We start from the raw sequence: 15,491 nt of genomic DNA, 5'->3' as shown, positions 1-15,491 counted from the left end.
CACCTTTCCAGGCATTTTGGTATCTTCCTGTCAGCTCCTGTTGCCATGACAAACTTGATGGCAGTGGCAGCTTATTTTCTTTTTTAGTGAATGAACAAGCAGGCTAAACAAAGTTGCCTTCTTTGTTAGGATTTTTGTATTTGATTTCAGGGCTGGTCCTAAAATTGCATCCAAGGGGACTTAGGATGGAATGGAAAGCAGTTAGATGGAGCCGACCCGGGGAGGGGGTTGGAAGGAAGTGACGAGGCTGATGAAACAGGCCATGGCCAGACTGTAAAGCGCATGGATGCCACACTGAGGAGTTTCATTACCCACAATGCATGTGGGTGACAGGGGAAGCAGGAAACCATATGTGCGTGCTAAAAGATGCCTTGGGTAGCTACCAGAGATGGGCCAAGGAGGTGACACGGGGGACAGGTAAGAGTTCACTCGGGTCCACCTGAGAAATAATGAACCCCAATCCAAGCCAGGGACTCCAGTGTTTGAGAGACGGATGGATAATAAAGATACTGCAAAGGTGGAACTGACAGGCTGTCAAGGAGAGAGAGGGAGAAGAGCCCAGATGGCTGCCAGCTTTGTTCTTTGAGCACTAGAAGGGCCATGGTGCCATCCCCTGCCATCATTATGGACAGCTCTGCGTTTCTCTGCCATACAGGGAATCTCCCAGGTCTGTAGAGGGTGTGGGACTGCTTTTCCCAACAGTCGCCGTGGCTCATTGCCCGCTGCTGGACTGGAGCAGGGCCCCGGACATGTACTCTGGATTCGGCAGGGGCAGAGGCAGGGAATGGACAGAGGAATCAAATGATGCCTCTAAGGTGCAAATCAGGACCCTGGGTGCAGCCCAGCCAAGGCAGCAGACGGAATTGATGAGGTGAGAGCAAAATTCAAGTCCAGAAGAGAGCTGACGCCCCAGATTGGGAGACAGAAATTTGCATCAGGAAAAGCCAGGAAGTGTTGGGCATTGGACACAAGAATAGAGGTACTACGGCCTAGACCATGCCAGGGGGTGACCAGTGCTTTCTGGCTCTCATTTTGATCTACTTTTCACTTTTACCTTGTCCCCCAGCGAGTAAGGTGTATAGTCCTTATTTGCGTTCCACTCTACGTTAGACCCCATGGGATCCCTGCCCTCAGGGATTCATAATCTGTTAGGCAAGCAAAGAGTAGGGACTCAATAGTACCCAGAGTGTCACCTTTAAGAGGTCAGAGGATGGAACAGTGACTTCTCGGTGGGCTACCGGGGGAAGCTATGTGGGACAGCTGACATGAAAGAGACCACCTGGCTCTAGGAAGTGGCATAAACAGAAGCCCAAGAAGCAGGACCACTCAGAAGACCCGTCCAGAACAGCAAGTGGTCTGAGCTTGGGGAGGATACAGAGCATATGTAGGGAATAGAGAAGGGAGGTCGGGAGACAATTAGGAGAGGTAGAGTGGGGCTAAAATCTCCAAAGTTCTAATGCCAGATGAAGGGCATGGCTGAGCAACTAAATGCCAGTGGAGAACAGATTGCTGAAGATTTTATCACTGGCTTGGCATAAAGGCCCAGGTTTTAAACAGTGCTTGGTGCGTGGCAGACACTGAGTAGTTTATCACAGTAGTTTCAGTGACTTAACCCAAACTTTAGGACTGTTCATCTGTTTAGCATATCGAGAAGAGATTGGATTGGGGCCGAAGTGGTGGGAGGGAGAGGGTTCCAGAGTTTCTCTCACCAAGTGTGGAAGCTATCAGTGGGGCTGGGATGGGGTCTGTCCAGCCCACATCAACGGCCCCTCTCTCGGAACAACATTGTGCATTGGTGTGAGCCCCGCTGACCATGTCTGTACCATGGGACTCTGTCCAGGCTGAGACTGGCACTGCCCTGTCCCTTGTCCACCCTGAGACCTCATATTCAGCTCTTCCTTTACTCTATGTGATGGCATAATGGTGGCCTTCCCATGATGCCATGCTCCTGTGCTGCTGTACCTTTAGTGGGGAGGGGAACTAGGATGACCAGAGCTCATTTCTCTTGCCTGCAATTTTTTAAAAATCCTAACTTATACCAGCAGATAATAAAATCCGATAGTAGGATGGGTCTCAGTAGTGATGGAAAGTGAAGACCTCATGTGGGGAATATTGGCCGTGCTTGGAGGTTCATTGTATTGGGAGGACATGATGAGGGATGAAGAGAGGTCATAGCTAACGGGCATGTTTTGATTGAAAGGGACTAGAAAAACAGTGGAATCTTTTTAAGACAAGGGGTTTGGGCAGCCGGAAGAAGATGTGGGAGATTGAGATTTCTGTTTTGAAGGCAAGGAAAAGAGCTGGTATTTCTGGAGAACCTCCTGTGGACCAGGCACCGTTCTAAGTACTCTGCATGGGTCCATTCTGATTGACCTTTATAACAATCTGAGGAGGTGTAGTTACCTCCATTTTCCAGATGGGTCACTGAGGCTCGAGTGGTTGATTGACCATAGTAGACACAAGACTACTGACCAAATATTTCTGTGTCCTGAAGGTGGAGAGCTAGAGTCGGATTGTATTTTCTAACTCGCTGAAGTTGGGTGGGGTTGTTGGAAGTGACACGTGCCCGTGTGAGCCAACCATACAATACAGTTGCTGGTGAGGGACCTTCTAGAGCCCTTTTTTTCCCCTCTGCTACAGACTGACCATATTCCAGGTAGTGACTGCTCCACCGGCTTGAGTCCTCGATTGAGGGAAAAACATGATACAGGACAGAGCCCTAACCAGCATGGGGTGCACATGTAATAGGAACATGAAACAAACCTTTATTGTTTTAAGCTCTTGAGATTTGGGGATTGTAATGTACCTCATCTGGACTCTCCCGACTGATAAAACTCAAGGTCACTCAGTTTGGAAGTCTTGCCAGTCGGCTTTGAATCCATGTTTATGTGGCTTGTTACCGAGCCAATGCCAGGTGGACGTCCCTGGACCTATAGGGGCCCATAAGCAAGGTCAGGGCTCGAGCCGTAGATTTGGTGTCATTGGTACAGTGTGGTAGGGCGGAGAGAGAGAGGCACAGGGATTTGGTCTGCGGGCTTTAGTGTGAGGCTTACTTCCCTTGTGTTCTTTCTCTCCGGAGGGTTTGCGGTCGGCTGCACATGTCCTGCTGCTAAGTAGGACATCTCTCCTGCCTGCCAGGTCTGGTGGTTTGGAGACTTTGGCTTGAGTTTGTTGACAGCTGCACACTCATAACATCGCTAAAAACTTCATAAACTCTGAAGCCTGGAAATAGCCCAAGTGATTTGAGGTTTTGCTCACTTGTAAATGTTTGAGTATTGTGTCCACAAATTGCAATTTGAGTAACTCAGTTTTGAGGCACAGCTGTTATTTGGAAAAGACCCATCTAGGAACGCAAACTCCTTACAAAATGATTGTACTTCGTTTTTGTCAAGTATCAGAAAACCAGTAAACTGCCAAGCCATATGGCAAATGCCCACTCAAAGCCGAGTGCCACAGCACACCATAATGAATCCGTTTTGGGGGGAAGGAGATAGGGCAGAGTCTGGTTTTTGTGATCTACAGAAAAGCAGATTCACTGCTACACATTTCAGCCTTCTAGAGTCCTGAGTAAGGATTTTTCCTCCCATGAAAAATTCATATAAAAAATTAAGTTATAATAGATTTTTTTTTCCTTAGGTGTATTTTCCCTTCCAAACAATATCCATTTGAGTTTCTGCATATAAAATAGGTTTAACTGGGGCAGTAGAAACTTGTAAAAGTTTACACACTTTTTCATTTCTTTATACTCTAGTTCAATAAACATTCATTAGGTATCAGTTAGAATTAGGTTGGACTGCATATAACAGAAAAATAGAAAATAATGGTGACTTAGATTATTTCTCCCCCAGGAAAAAGAAGCCTGAACTAGGCAGTCTGGGGCTGATATGGCAGCTTCAGGGTCATTAAGATCCTGGCTTTTTCTTGGCTTATTCTCTGTCAAACTGGGAGTTGGTCCAGTATAGCTACCATACTCCAGCCATCACATTCTAGACAGGAGTGCAGCAGAGAAGGGCAGGCCTTTCCCATTTCAAGAAGGTTCTGGAAGTATCACGCAGCACTTCTTTTCAAAGATCTTTGGCCAGACCTTAGGCACGTGGATGGCCTTCCCCTGCTGCAGAGACTGGGGAATGTAGTAACCTGCCAGCGAAAGACAGAGACTCTGTTACTACAGAGAAAGGCAGAAATGGATATTGGGAGGTTCCCAGCACTCAGTCCCACCTGGGGTCCTAGTGGTTTGTTTCTTGCTGCCAGACTGTACCCTTCTGGAGCACAGGGGCCAGGTTTTCTTTAGCCCTGTACGTCTAAGGCACTAGCGCAGTTGCTGGTAGGTTGTGATTTTAATTATCTGCTACTCGGCACTCCTCACAGGAGACGCCAGGCACTTCTCACCGTCTCCCCCGCCTCTTCTACCTTCTTTGTTCCACAGTGGCAAGTCAGCTGTGATCTGGAGCATATTTATTTGGCATCAGATGTTATTTCTACCAGCATGACATTACACTACCTGTTTCTCGCGATCAAGTCTTAACTGCAGGGACAAGTGATGCTCAGAGCTGAGTTGTTAGAGGTGGAGCGAGGTGGAAGACTAGAGCGGTGGTGGGTGGGTGTGGCCTTCCCTTGGGAGCGCCCTGCTGTGGGAACATCTCCCAGGCCAGGCTGGTCTGCAAGGAGATGCCTACCAGGCAGCTGGGTGCTGAAATGGCCCTAAGGGCTGTCAGGTTTTGATCATGGGGGACTGCAAAAACAGTGAACAAGCAGGTGGAGGTGGGGATGGTGAGTTCTGCTTTAAGCATAATGAAAGGAAAGAGGAGCTAATATTTCTGGAGAACCCCCTATGGGCCAAGTACCGTGCTAGGTGGGTCAACTCCGGTAACCCTCATGACAGCCCTAGGAGGTTTGTGATGTATCTCCATCTTCCATGTGGCTCACTGAGGCTCAGAGAAGTTGATTGGGCTCTTGACCAGAATACAGGCACAGACCCTTTCCTTCCAGGCAGCTTTAAAGAATCAGCACTGATGTGTGTAAAGTAGGGCCTAGCCTTGCACTCAGCAAACCCAGGAGCTGTGACTCCCTTGCACTTTCCTGCACCAATCGGAATGCATTCCAACTCCTGAGTGTGTGCCTGCAAGGGACCTCATTCCACTCCTCGTTCCTCCTTCAAATCTTTTGAAAGTTTGCAAAACTGAAGAGCCAGGCTGCCTGCTTTCCTGGGAGTCTCATAATTAGGATGAGTGCTTAATTGGCATGTTTGTTTCCGTGGAGAGGTGGCTGGCAGAGGATCCTCACACTGACAAAGAAGGCTCGCTCTGCTTTTGTTCCTAGCAGCACCGTGTGCCCATAGCAACAGCGGGTGAATCCAACAAAGTTGAAAAGAAAAAGTGCCCAGAGTTCGCGTGAAGGTTGATTGCCCTGGAGAAGTTGACATACTCGTGCAGATGGAAATGATTTCCCTAGGTCCTGAAAAATGTGCTCATCAACCCCAGAAATACAAACCACATCTCTTGTTTTCTTTGAGATGAGGAGTCCGGTCAAGAGGTCTATGTAGTGAAAGATGTTTAGAGAATCCATTTCCATTCTGCCTGAAGCCATCTGCTTTATGTCTATAATAAACAAGGATGTTTTCAGCCACTTTCCTGGGCCAGGTCCTGTTAGAGGCGCTCACCGCAGGGAAAGGTAAATTGACTGCCTCCCAAGCGATGAGCATTAGCACATTACATCTGCAGTGACGGCACTTAACCTTCCTGGCTCGCCTTTCCTTTCTGTGTCTCTGCGACGGCCTGTGACAAATGGGCCAAAGGGTGCACACTTAGTTAGAATCTGGTGCATGTGGGGCATTGGCCAGCATCACATTACCCAGTGATTGAAGTGAAATGTAGGCAGCAGGAAATGCCATCCTCGGGGAAGTTGGGGAAATGCCTGCCCTTCCCCAGCCAGTGGGATCCTGGCAGTAGCCGCCTTGGGTGCTATTTCTGAAACAGAAATATGAGTAAGTTACACCCCGTGTAAAATCCTTCAGAGGTTCCTCATTGGCCGTGGAATAAAATCAAGTCTCCAGAGACCCCCTAGGGGCTGCAGGATCCTTACACCCTCTGCAGCCGGGATCCTGAGTCACCCACACACAGCCACATCGATGTGCTTTTAGCCTATCACCCCCCCTTGTGGTGGTTTCTGGGCCTTTACCACACTGCTCCCTCTGTCCGACACACCCTTCAGTACCCTCATCACTGGCTCAGTTCCTTCACCTTTCCTGCCCTGGCTTGAGGTCACTGTAGAGAGCCTGCCCCCACATAGGTGAGTGTACTTGTTTCCTATGGCTGCTAGGACAAATTGCCATGAATTACTAGTTGAAAACAACATTATTTTATTTTCTACCGTTCTAGTAGTCAGAAGTCTAAAACCAAGGAGTCAGCAGGGCCGCATTCCCTCTGAAGGCTCTAGGGGAGAATCTGTTTCCTCTTGCCACTTCCAGCTCCTGGAGGCCACTTGCCCAGCTTGGCTCACAGCCCCATCCTCTGTCAAAGTCAGCAGCATGGCATCTTCCCTCCTGATGGTCACTTGGGCCCTTCCATCTTTCCGTATCTGACCCCCCCCCCTTTCTTCTCCTTTTTTGGACCCTCACGATAAAACTGGGTCCACCTGGATAATCCAGGCTGACCTCCCCACGTCAGGATCCCGAATTTATTCACATCTGCAGAGCCTCTGCCTGTCAGAGCAGGCAGCTGGTAACCTCCAGCTCTCCAGAGCAGAGGGATGCCCTTGGCGTCAGTGGGCAGGAAGTCGGCGTTTCCCTGCTGATGGGATCCTGCCACGGACGATGGCGCACCGGGGCAGGGCTGTCTTGTTTGATGTCAGTCTGAAGTGGCGTGGGGTCTTGGCAAGGGGTCTGAAGTGCCTCTTGGAAGCCAGAAAGGTCAGTTTATATCTGTGGAAGGCCCAGTCCATGACTGTTTGGGACAGAACCAAAGAGATGAGGTGGCTATCTGGAAAGGACGATGCTCGGCTGGAGACCGTCACTCATTCTTTCATTCGTCCTCCACATTTCCTTGCCCGGCACAGTGCAGGAGCTGAGGGCACCGACGTGAATGAGAAACCACCCCATAGGAGTTCACCTTCTGCTTGGGGAAGAGCATCATGGGAGCGAAGCAGTGGCAGCTCTGTGGCAGCTGAAGTAGAAAGTGATAAAACGGGTCCCGGGGACATGGAGCTCGGTGGGGGAGGGGGCATTGGGTAAACACCAAGGAGAAAACCTTGAAGGCGGGGGTGAGGAGGGTGTTTTGGGTAGCCGGAACCGCATTTGCAGAAGCCAGGAGAAGGGAAGCGGTGCGTTGCCTTTGAAGAGCGGGGTGACATGCTGTCGGGGTGGCTGTGAAGCGGGAGGCGGTATATATCTGGAGAGGGGCTGGGGCCCCAGGTGGAATCTGTTTGCCTTGTCTCTCCAGTTTAATGAGAAATTCCAAGAAGGTCACGTATGCCTCCTTCTCAGCTTGTTAAGTCCTTCAGCCGCAATTATTGCTCTGTGGCCCCCCCATTAAATGCTTGTTGATGAGAAGCCTTTCCCAACAGCCACAGTCTCCCGCACTTGCTTCGTCTCACTAGATAGGACTAGATGGCAGGGCAGATGAGTCACTTTTATGGCATGCATCTGCCCTCGTGTCTGATGAGACCTGCACTCAAATCAGAGCCTGGTTTATTCACCCGGTGGCCCCTGGAGTGAGTCCATTCTAAGGCTGTCACTGTATTTCTCTGGGTTTGGGCTTGGGTGGGGGGTGTTTAGTTGAGGCAAGTTAGGGTATACAAGTGAGGCAGGAGCACCAGCTTCGTTCCTGAGCCTGGGAACGGGCACTCACTGCCTCTTCCTGCCCCAGCTGCGGCCGCGACAGGCTCAGTCACTCTGGAGCAGGGTGGCTCAGTGGGCTCCTGGCAGGGAACGAAAAGACAGACACATTAAATGTCAGTTATGCTTCTCCCCGACATCACCCTTCATTGCTGTTGATGCCTCCATTCAAACAAATGATCTAATTTACAGTTTCTGGGGAACTTTAGAAAAAAAGAATCAAAACCCCAGGTTACCTGAGATGCTGCAGTTACATGTCTTAACAGCTCAAAAAAAAAAACTGTATTTTGTCAAAATGAAATCACAACTATTAAGGAGCCTTTCAAAGTTCTAACAACAGCCGGCCTCATCAGATAACTCATCACAAGGCTGCTCTTGTGAGTAGCTAAGCACACTCTGCAGATAATATCTCATTAAACCAGCCAGCCTCCCCGGGAAAAAGCTAGCAGCAGTAGCTTGCAGACCGCTTTCTTCTCTCGCAGTCGGGGGTGTTCCTGCTGCCTTAAAGGAAGCTTGAAGAAACCGTAGCCCGCCTAGATTGAGAGTTGTTTTTTTTTTTTTTTTATCTGCATGCTATACCTCGGAATACATCCAGAACAACTTCTCGACCTTAGGAAGTGCATTAGGCCTTCCCGCTGCCAGGACACAGGTCCCCTCTGCAGCTAGCCGCCACCCTTTTCAATCTTCACTGAGCCCCATTCTGGGCCAGGCACTGTGCTTAAAGCTGGGAGCCAGAGATGAGGGAAACACCACTCCTGTCCTGTCGTCTGGTGGGTGGGAAAGGCACAAGAGCAGGTTTTTCCAATAGAATGTTGTCTGTGGTTTACTGAAGGTAGGTCATAGATCAGCTGACCCAAGCTAGCTGTCAGAAAAGCCAGCCCGGCAGCCAGTTCCGTGGCAGTTGTATCCCCAACTCTGTGGCAGGTGCTGTGCATTCACTAATCCTATTTCCAATTCCCTTTTCCTTGCTGCTTCCCACTGGGGAGGCTGTACAGCTAAATACTTGCTTTTCCAGCCTCTCTGGCAGCTAGAGGGGCCATGTGATCTAGTTCTGGCCAATAAGAAGCGAAATCTACAGGGTGGTTCTGAAAAAGCTCTTCTGTTTTTGATTAAGAGGGACAACCAGTCTAGTGTAGCTCTTTGCTCCTTTTTGCCTTGATCATAATTCATGATGGCTATAGCCACAGCAGCAATCTTGTGCCATGAGGGAAAAGCTGAGAGATTTGCAGGTCCTTGTTGAGCCAGTGACCTACCAGCTGCCTCCTTAGACTTCTTGTCATGTGAGAAACAAATAACCTCTGTATATTTAAGCCACTAAAGTTTTAGGCTTCTGGGACTTGTAGCCAAAGGCATCTCTAACTGATTCAGTCAAGAAATAATGATTGAAGTCACAAATAATGTGATCACCTGAGTTAAATCTTAACAGATTGGGGCATGCCGGGGGTACTCCAGTTGGAGGAAACTGAAATAACATATACAAAAGCTTGAAGCCAGAAGCCATGAGGAGCTCACAAAGAAGCCACAGACAAGAACTCCACTGTTGCTGAAGTTTGAGTCAGGCAGTGGTTGGATATAAGTCGCAGCATTTGCAGCAATTGAGTACGAGTCCCAGCAGCCTAACTTCGGTGGCTTCAACAAATAGAGGGTATTTGTTTCTTGCGTGACAAAGTCTGTAAGTAGGCAGCTACGTTGGATCTGGAGAAGCAGACAACAAAGACCAGATTACAATAGTTTCCTTGGATACAAAGAGAGTTCCAGGTTCCAGTGACCAAGAACTCTCCATGTTACCCCGGCAACTGCAGAATTACAGCCAAAGCCACCGTAGCAAGAATGAAAGGAAAGAAGTGAATGCATTTTTCCTGTTGGTCACTGTATTAGTTACCTCTTGCTACTTAACAAATTAACCCAAAATTTAGCAGGTGGGGTGGGAATATAGAAGTAGCTTAAGTGGGTCTTCTGGCTTAGAGTCTCTCACAAGGCCGCAGTCAAGATGTTCACGGGCCTGCAGTCTCATCTGAAGACTTGACTGGGGAATGACCCACTTCCACATTCACTAACGTGCTTGCTGACAGGATTTAATTCTTCATGGGCTCTTGGCTCCAGAGGTCCCCTTCAGTTCCTTGCCCCAGGGGTCTCCCTGTGAGGCAACTCACAACAGGACAGCTGGCTTCATCAGAGTGAGAAAGCGTGAGAGCAAGAGGGAAGCCAGAGACTTTTCGTAACCTCTCTGAAGTGAAATCCCACTCTTTTGCTGTATTCTGTTTAGTAGAAGCAAGTTACTAGGCCCAGCCCTCACTCAAGGGGAGGGACTGCAGGTGAGTACTAGGAGGTGAGGATCACTGGGAACCACCTCCTCTCTCCTCCTCCCTTGTCCTGGTCAGCAGCTGCAGCACCCATTTCATTATTGGCATGATCATCACCACAGCCACAGCAGTTCATTAAATGCTTCTTGTACATCAGACTGCTCATACATAGCTCATTTAGCTTCTCAACAACCCAGTAAGAGGAAGTAATATTATCCCCATCTTGCATATGAGGAAATTGCAGCTCAGAGAGGAACTGTGATTTGCCCTATATCACACAGCCAGTGAAAGGTAAAACTAGGAGTCAAACCAAAGCCTAACTCCAGTGGAGCCCGACACTCCAGGAGACAGCATCTTGGAGGCAGGAGAGCCATGTCTGCCAGTGTGCCCTGGAGCCCAGGCTGTGTTCTGCTTTCCTTCAACCTCACCCTGGCCCTGAAATCCCCAGATGGTGGAGACAGGAGGGTGGGCGGAACCCTCAAAATGCTTCAGGCCTAGATAAAGGACAATAGGTAAAAGCAGAAAAGATCTGGGGTACCTGGGTGGCTCAGCCATTAAGTGTCTGCCCTTGGCTCAGGTCATGATCCCAGGGTCCTGGGATCCAGCCCCGCATCGGGCTCCCTGCTCCGCGGGAAGCCTTCTTCTCCCTCTCCCTCTCCCACTCCCTGCTTGTGTTCCCTCTCTCATTGTCTCTCTCTCCCTGTCAAATAAATAAATAAAATCTTAAAAAAAAAAAAAAAGATCTGTAGATTACTCATCCTGTAACAATTTTAATTTCCTGATTTTAATCATTGCTCTGCAGTTATATAAGAAAATGCTTTTGTTCTTAGAAAACATACTGAAGTATTTAGAGGTAAAGAGGTATTACCTCTACAACTTACCCTTAAACATTTTAGAAAAAAAATTATAGGTACAAACCTGTGTGTGTTGTGTAGAGAAAGAGAGAATGAGTGTTAAAGCAAATGTGGTAAGATGTTAACATTTGGGGAATGTGGGTAAAGGGTATATAGGCATTGTTTGTTCAAATTTTGCAACTCTACTTGAAAATCTGAAAGTATTTTTAAATAAGTTTTTTAAGAAGTACCGGTCTACTCTGGGACCTAGTGAGCTTCACTTGGACTATCAGAGATGACATATAGGGGTCTTAACCCCCTTTTGATTCCAAGGTGACCCATCAGAGCCCAGGGAGGGTATAGAGCTTACAAGAAGAACATGGTCTCTGAATCAGGCTGTCTGGGTTCCAGTCGTGCAGCTTCTAAGGTCCCTGAGCTGGATAGGTGACCACGCAGGGTTGTGGAAAGGATTTGAGGAGACAAGGGGTATACCGTGACATAGTGTTGAGCACAGGTCCTGGCCCATGGTAAACCCTCCAAAAATGTTATTACTGCCCCCTCAGTCACCTTACAAATGAGAAGTAATAGCCTCTGTATGCTTTAGGGACACTGATCTGGACTGTTTGTCTTGTGCCAACTCTCTAACATCAGTTTTTGTCCCCACGAAAGCAGGGTGGCCACTGCCGCGGGTGTGGATGTGCCTGACAAGATGAAGAGCCAAATCCCAGTGGTGCTCCTGGCCTGTGGCTCCTTCAATCCGATCACCAACATGCACCTGCGCTTGTTTGAGGTGGCCAGAGACCACCTACATCAAACAGGTCAGTCAGGGGTGCCAGGCGCAATGGACAGATGGATGGATTGGGCCTTGTGGGGTTCTCCTGGTTGTTGTCATCATCACCATTATTAAAACTGCTCAGTTTACGAATTCACAGCGTAACTGGTGGCATGCATTCCTCCATCATGTTCGGAGAGCTAACACCCCTTAGCCCTGTGACATGTGGACAAGTCCTATCCCTGGCCATAAAGTCGAAGATTTCTCAGGCTCCACCATCCCCTGCCACATGTTGCCCATGAAGGTTAAAAAGACCCTGGGCACTTTCTAGAAACTGTGTCTCAGGGCATTCTTCCTGATGCTCCCAGGAAGCATTTACCTGCACAGCCAGATGAATAGGTAGCATGTGCCTTGTTACTCTTGTGCATGTGCATGAGAGTTCTTGCTGCTCTTCAGTGGGTAAGCAAACATGCTATAATGGGAATTTGGACATTTTCTCCTTTGAATAGATCTTAGACAATTACAAATTAACAATCTTGCATATAGGGCATTTCCAGTACAGATGGCATGGCTTTGCCGGAAATATTTAATCAGCTGGGAATATTTAATCTGGAAATGTTCCATCTCTTTGACTTTCTCTTTCATTATTAGAGAGTAAAATGGCATTCGGAATCTGCATAATTATTTCTAAAGAATGTAAGTCATTTATATGTTGATGTCAGATATATATGAAAGTATTTATGTATTTATGTATACCTAAAGTATTCATAAATGTATTTCGTATTTTTGTATTCAAAAATATTTGCCTTTAAGGGCATTGTTTTTAAACCAGAACCAATTCCTATTTATTTTTAATGTAGAGAAAGAGTATTCGAGTAACATGCAAATAATTTCTTCGAAGAAATTATGTACAAATGTTAGTTTATTTTAAAGGAAATGTCTTTGTACCACAAACTTTTTTTATTTGAAAGATGAAAGTGAGGGGGCCTGGGTGGCTCGGTCAGTTAAGCATCTGACCCTTGATTTAGGCTCAGGTCATGTTCTCATGGGTTGTGGGATCAAGCCCCACATAGGGCTCTACGCTTAGTGGTGGGAAGTCTGCTTGGGATTCTCTCTCTCCCTCTGCTTCTCCCCTCACTTCTGCGCATGCTCTCTCTCAAATAAATGTCTTAAAAAAAAAAAAAGGTGAAAGTGGGTATCTATCCTTAGTAAATATATAGCTTTTACAAAGGAATGAAAAATCCAAACAATCCAGTGAACATTAGTAGCAGTATACCAAAGGAGAAATATAAGTGACCAATAAACTTGGGAAAAGATGCTCAATGTAGGGGCGCCTGGGTGGTTCAGTTGTTAAGTGTCTGCCTTCAGCTCAGGTCATGATCCCAGGGCCCTGGGATCGAGCCCCAAATCAGGCTCTCTGCTTGGCGGGAAGCCTGCTTCTCCCCCTGTCTCACTCCCCCTGCTTGTGTTCCCTCTCTCACTATTTCTCTCTCTGTCAAATAAGTAAAATCTTAAAAAAAAAAAAAAAAAAAGATGCTCAATGTCACTGATAATCAGTGAAAATACAAATAAAAACATGGTCAACACCACAAGGTTATAAGCACCATGAGGGCAGCTACTGCGGCTGCTTGAACACAGAATTGCTACCATCCATCACCAGGCTTGAAGTCAGTGCTCAATAAATACCTGTTATAGTAGAAGATAGCTTTAGCCTGTGCAATTGGCAAAGATTAAAGACTGACAAAATTTGGTGGCGACAGGATAGGGAGGGAAACAGACACTCTCATCTATTGGTAGTGATAGGATAAATGATGAAACATTTTTGGAGGGCAATTTGGTGTTCTGTGGCAAAAAATTTAAAGTCTGTATTCATACCCATAATGAGAAGAAAAATCAATCGATTGAAACTGAAACAATTCACACAGATGTGAGAATTAGCAGACGACATTAAAACAGTTACTATAATTATATGCCATACGCTCAGAAGTAGAGACCTGGAAAATATAAAAAGGGCTCAAAACAAATATTAAGAGATGAAAACTACAATTCGTGGGAGGAAAAATACACCGGAAAGGATTAACAGATTAGATGTTGCAGAAGAAAAGGTTAGTGAACTTAAAGATAGAACAGTGGAAATGATCTAAAATGAAACACAGAGGGAAAAAATGGAATTCTAAAAAGAAAGAATATCAATGAGATTTCGGGTAACTTAAAAGAATCTTGATATACTTGTAATCCTAGAAGGAAAAAACAGAGGAAGAACAGGAAAAAATATTTGAAGAAATAATAGAAAAATTTCCAAATTTGATGAAAACAGATTTTATCAAGTAGCTCAACAAATTCCAAACACAAGAAACATGAAGGAAACACCACCAGGGTATGTGATAATAAAATTTCTCAAAACCAATAATAAAAAAATCTTAGAAGCAGCCACAGAAGAACAAAAATAAAGAGGACAGCAGATTTCCCATTATTGAATTCAACAAAGGGGAATTTAGTGGAACAACATCTTTAAAGTACTGAAAGAAAAAAAACTGTCAACCTAGGATTCTATATCTAGCAAAAATATATCTTTCAGAAACAAAGGCCAAAAAAAAAAAAAAAAGAAATTTTCAACTATACAAAAGCTAAAAGATTTCACCATCAGACTTTCACTACTGGAATGCTAAAGGCATTCCCTCAGGCAGAAGGAAATGATGCCAAATGGAAATATGGATCTACACAAAGGAATACAGGGCACTGATAACCACATGGGCAATTACATAAGTTTTTTTCTTATTATTTAAACTTCTTTAAAAGATAATTGACTGTTTAAACAAAAATAATAGGAATATACTGTGGAGTTTATAACATGTAGAAGTAAAATATATGACAAGTATATAAGACATAAAACATATGACAATATCATAAAGACAGGGAGGGGAAAAATGGAAGAAGACTATTGTAAGATTCTTATACATGAAGTAGTATAATATCACCTAAAGGTAGATTGTGACAAGTTAAAGATTTTATATATATATATATATAAACCCTAATACAGCCACTAAAAACAAAAAAAAAACCAGCTAATAAGCATGCGAAGAAGATAAAATAGAATCAGAATATACTCAGTTAATTTAAAAGAAGAAAGGAAAAGAGGAAAGGGGACCGAAGGATAGATGGGGCAAATAGAAAGCAAATAACAAGATGACAGACATAAATCTAACCATATCAATAATCACAAAATATAAGTACAGTTGACCCTTGAACAACACAGATTTGAACCATACAGGGCCCCTTATACACAGATTTTTTTTTTTTGATGAATACAGTACAATTCTGTAAATGTATTTTCTCTTCCTTATGATTTTCTTCATAACATTTTCTTTTCTCTAGCTTGCTTTGTTGTAAATATGGTATATAATACATACAACATATGTGTTGATGAACTTTTTATGTTATCAGTAAGGCTTCTGGTCAGCAGTAGAGTATTAGTTAAGTTTGGGGGAAGTCAAAAGTTACACGTGGATTTTCAACTGCGTGGGAGGTTGGCGCCCCTAAGGGTCAGTTGTAGTCTAACAACTCCTACTAAAGGGCAGACACCGTCAGATTGGATAAACTAAGCAACACCCAACTACAATTATATGATGCCTACAAGAAACACAGTAAAATATAAAGACACAAATAGGTTCAAAGTAAAAGAATGGAAAACTACTCCATTCTAACACTAATTAAAAGAAAACTGAAATGGTTATAGTAATATCAGAGAAAAG

At 45.7% G+C, this 15,491-nt stretch overlaps 1 protein-coding gene across 7 annotated transcripts in view; it reads left to right on the top strand.

The window, feature by feature from the left end:
* NMNAT3 (nicotinamide nucleotide adenylyltransferase 3) overlaps positions 1–15,491 on the top strand; it is a 116,759-nt gene that overhangs the window by 39,221 nt on the left and 62,047 nt on the right. For 5 of the 7 annotated variants that reach the window (XM_081827073.1, XM_081827047.1, XM_081827064.1 and 2 more), the window contains exon 2: positions 11,637–11,785. In XM_081827073.1, coding sequence (XP_081683199.1) covers positions 11,677–11,785 — 109 coding nt within the window. In that variant the 5' untranslated portion in view covers positions 11,637–11,676. The remainder of the gene's footprint in view (positions 1–11,636; positions 11,786–15,491) is intronic. The other 2 variants (XM_081827057.1, XM_081827054.1) reach the window with 1 other exon arrangement.

Source organism: Leptonychotes weddellii, chromosome 1 (genome assembly GCF_054177405.1).
Source record: "Leptonychotes weddellii isolate Sample4059 chromosome 1, ASM5417740v2, whole genome shotgun sequence".
Lineage (NCBI taxonomy): Eukaryota > Metazoa > Chordata > Mammalia > Carnivora > Phocidae > Leptonychotes > Leptonychotes weddellii.
Note: the sequence above shows the minus strand (reverse complement) of the source record. Positions and strands in the feature narration are given on the sequence as shown.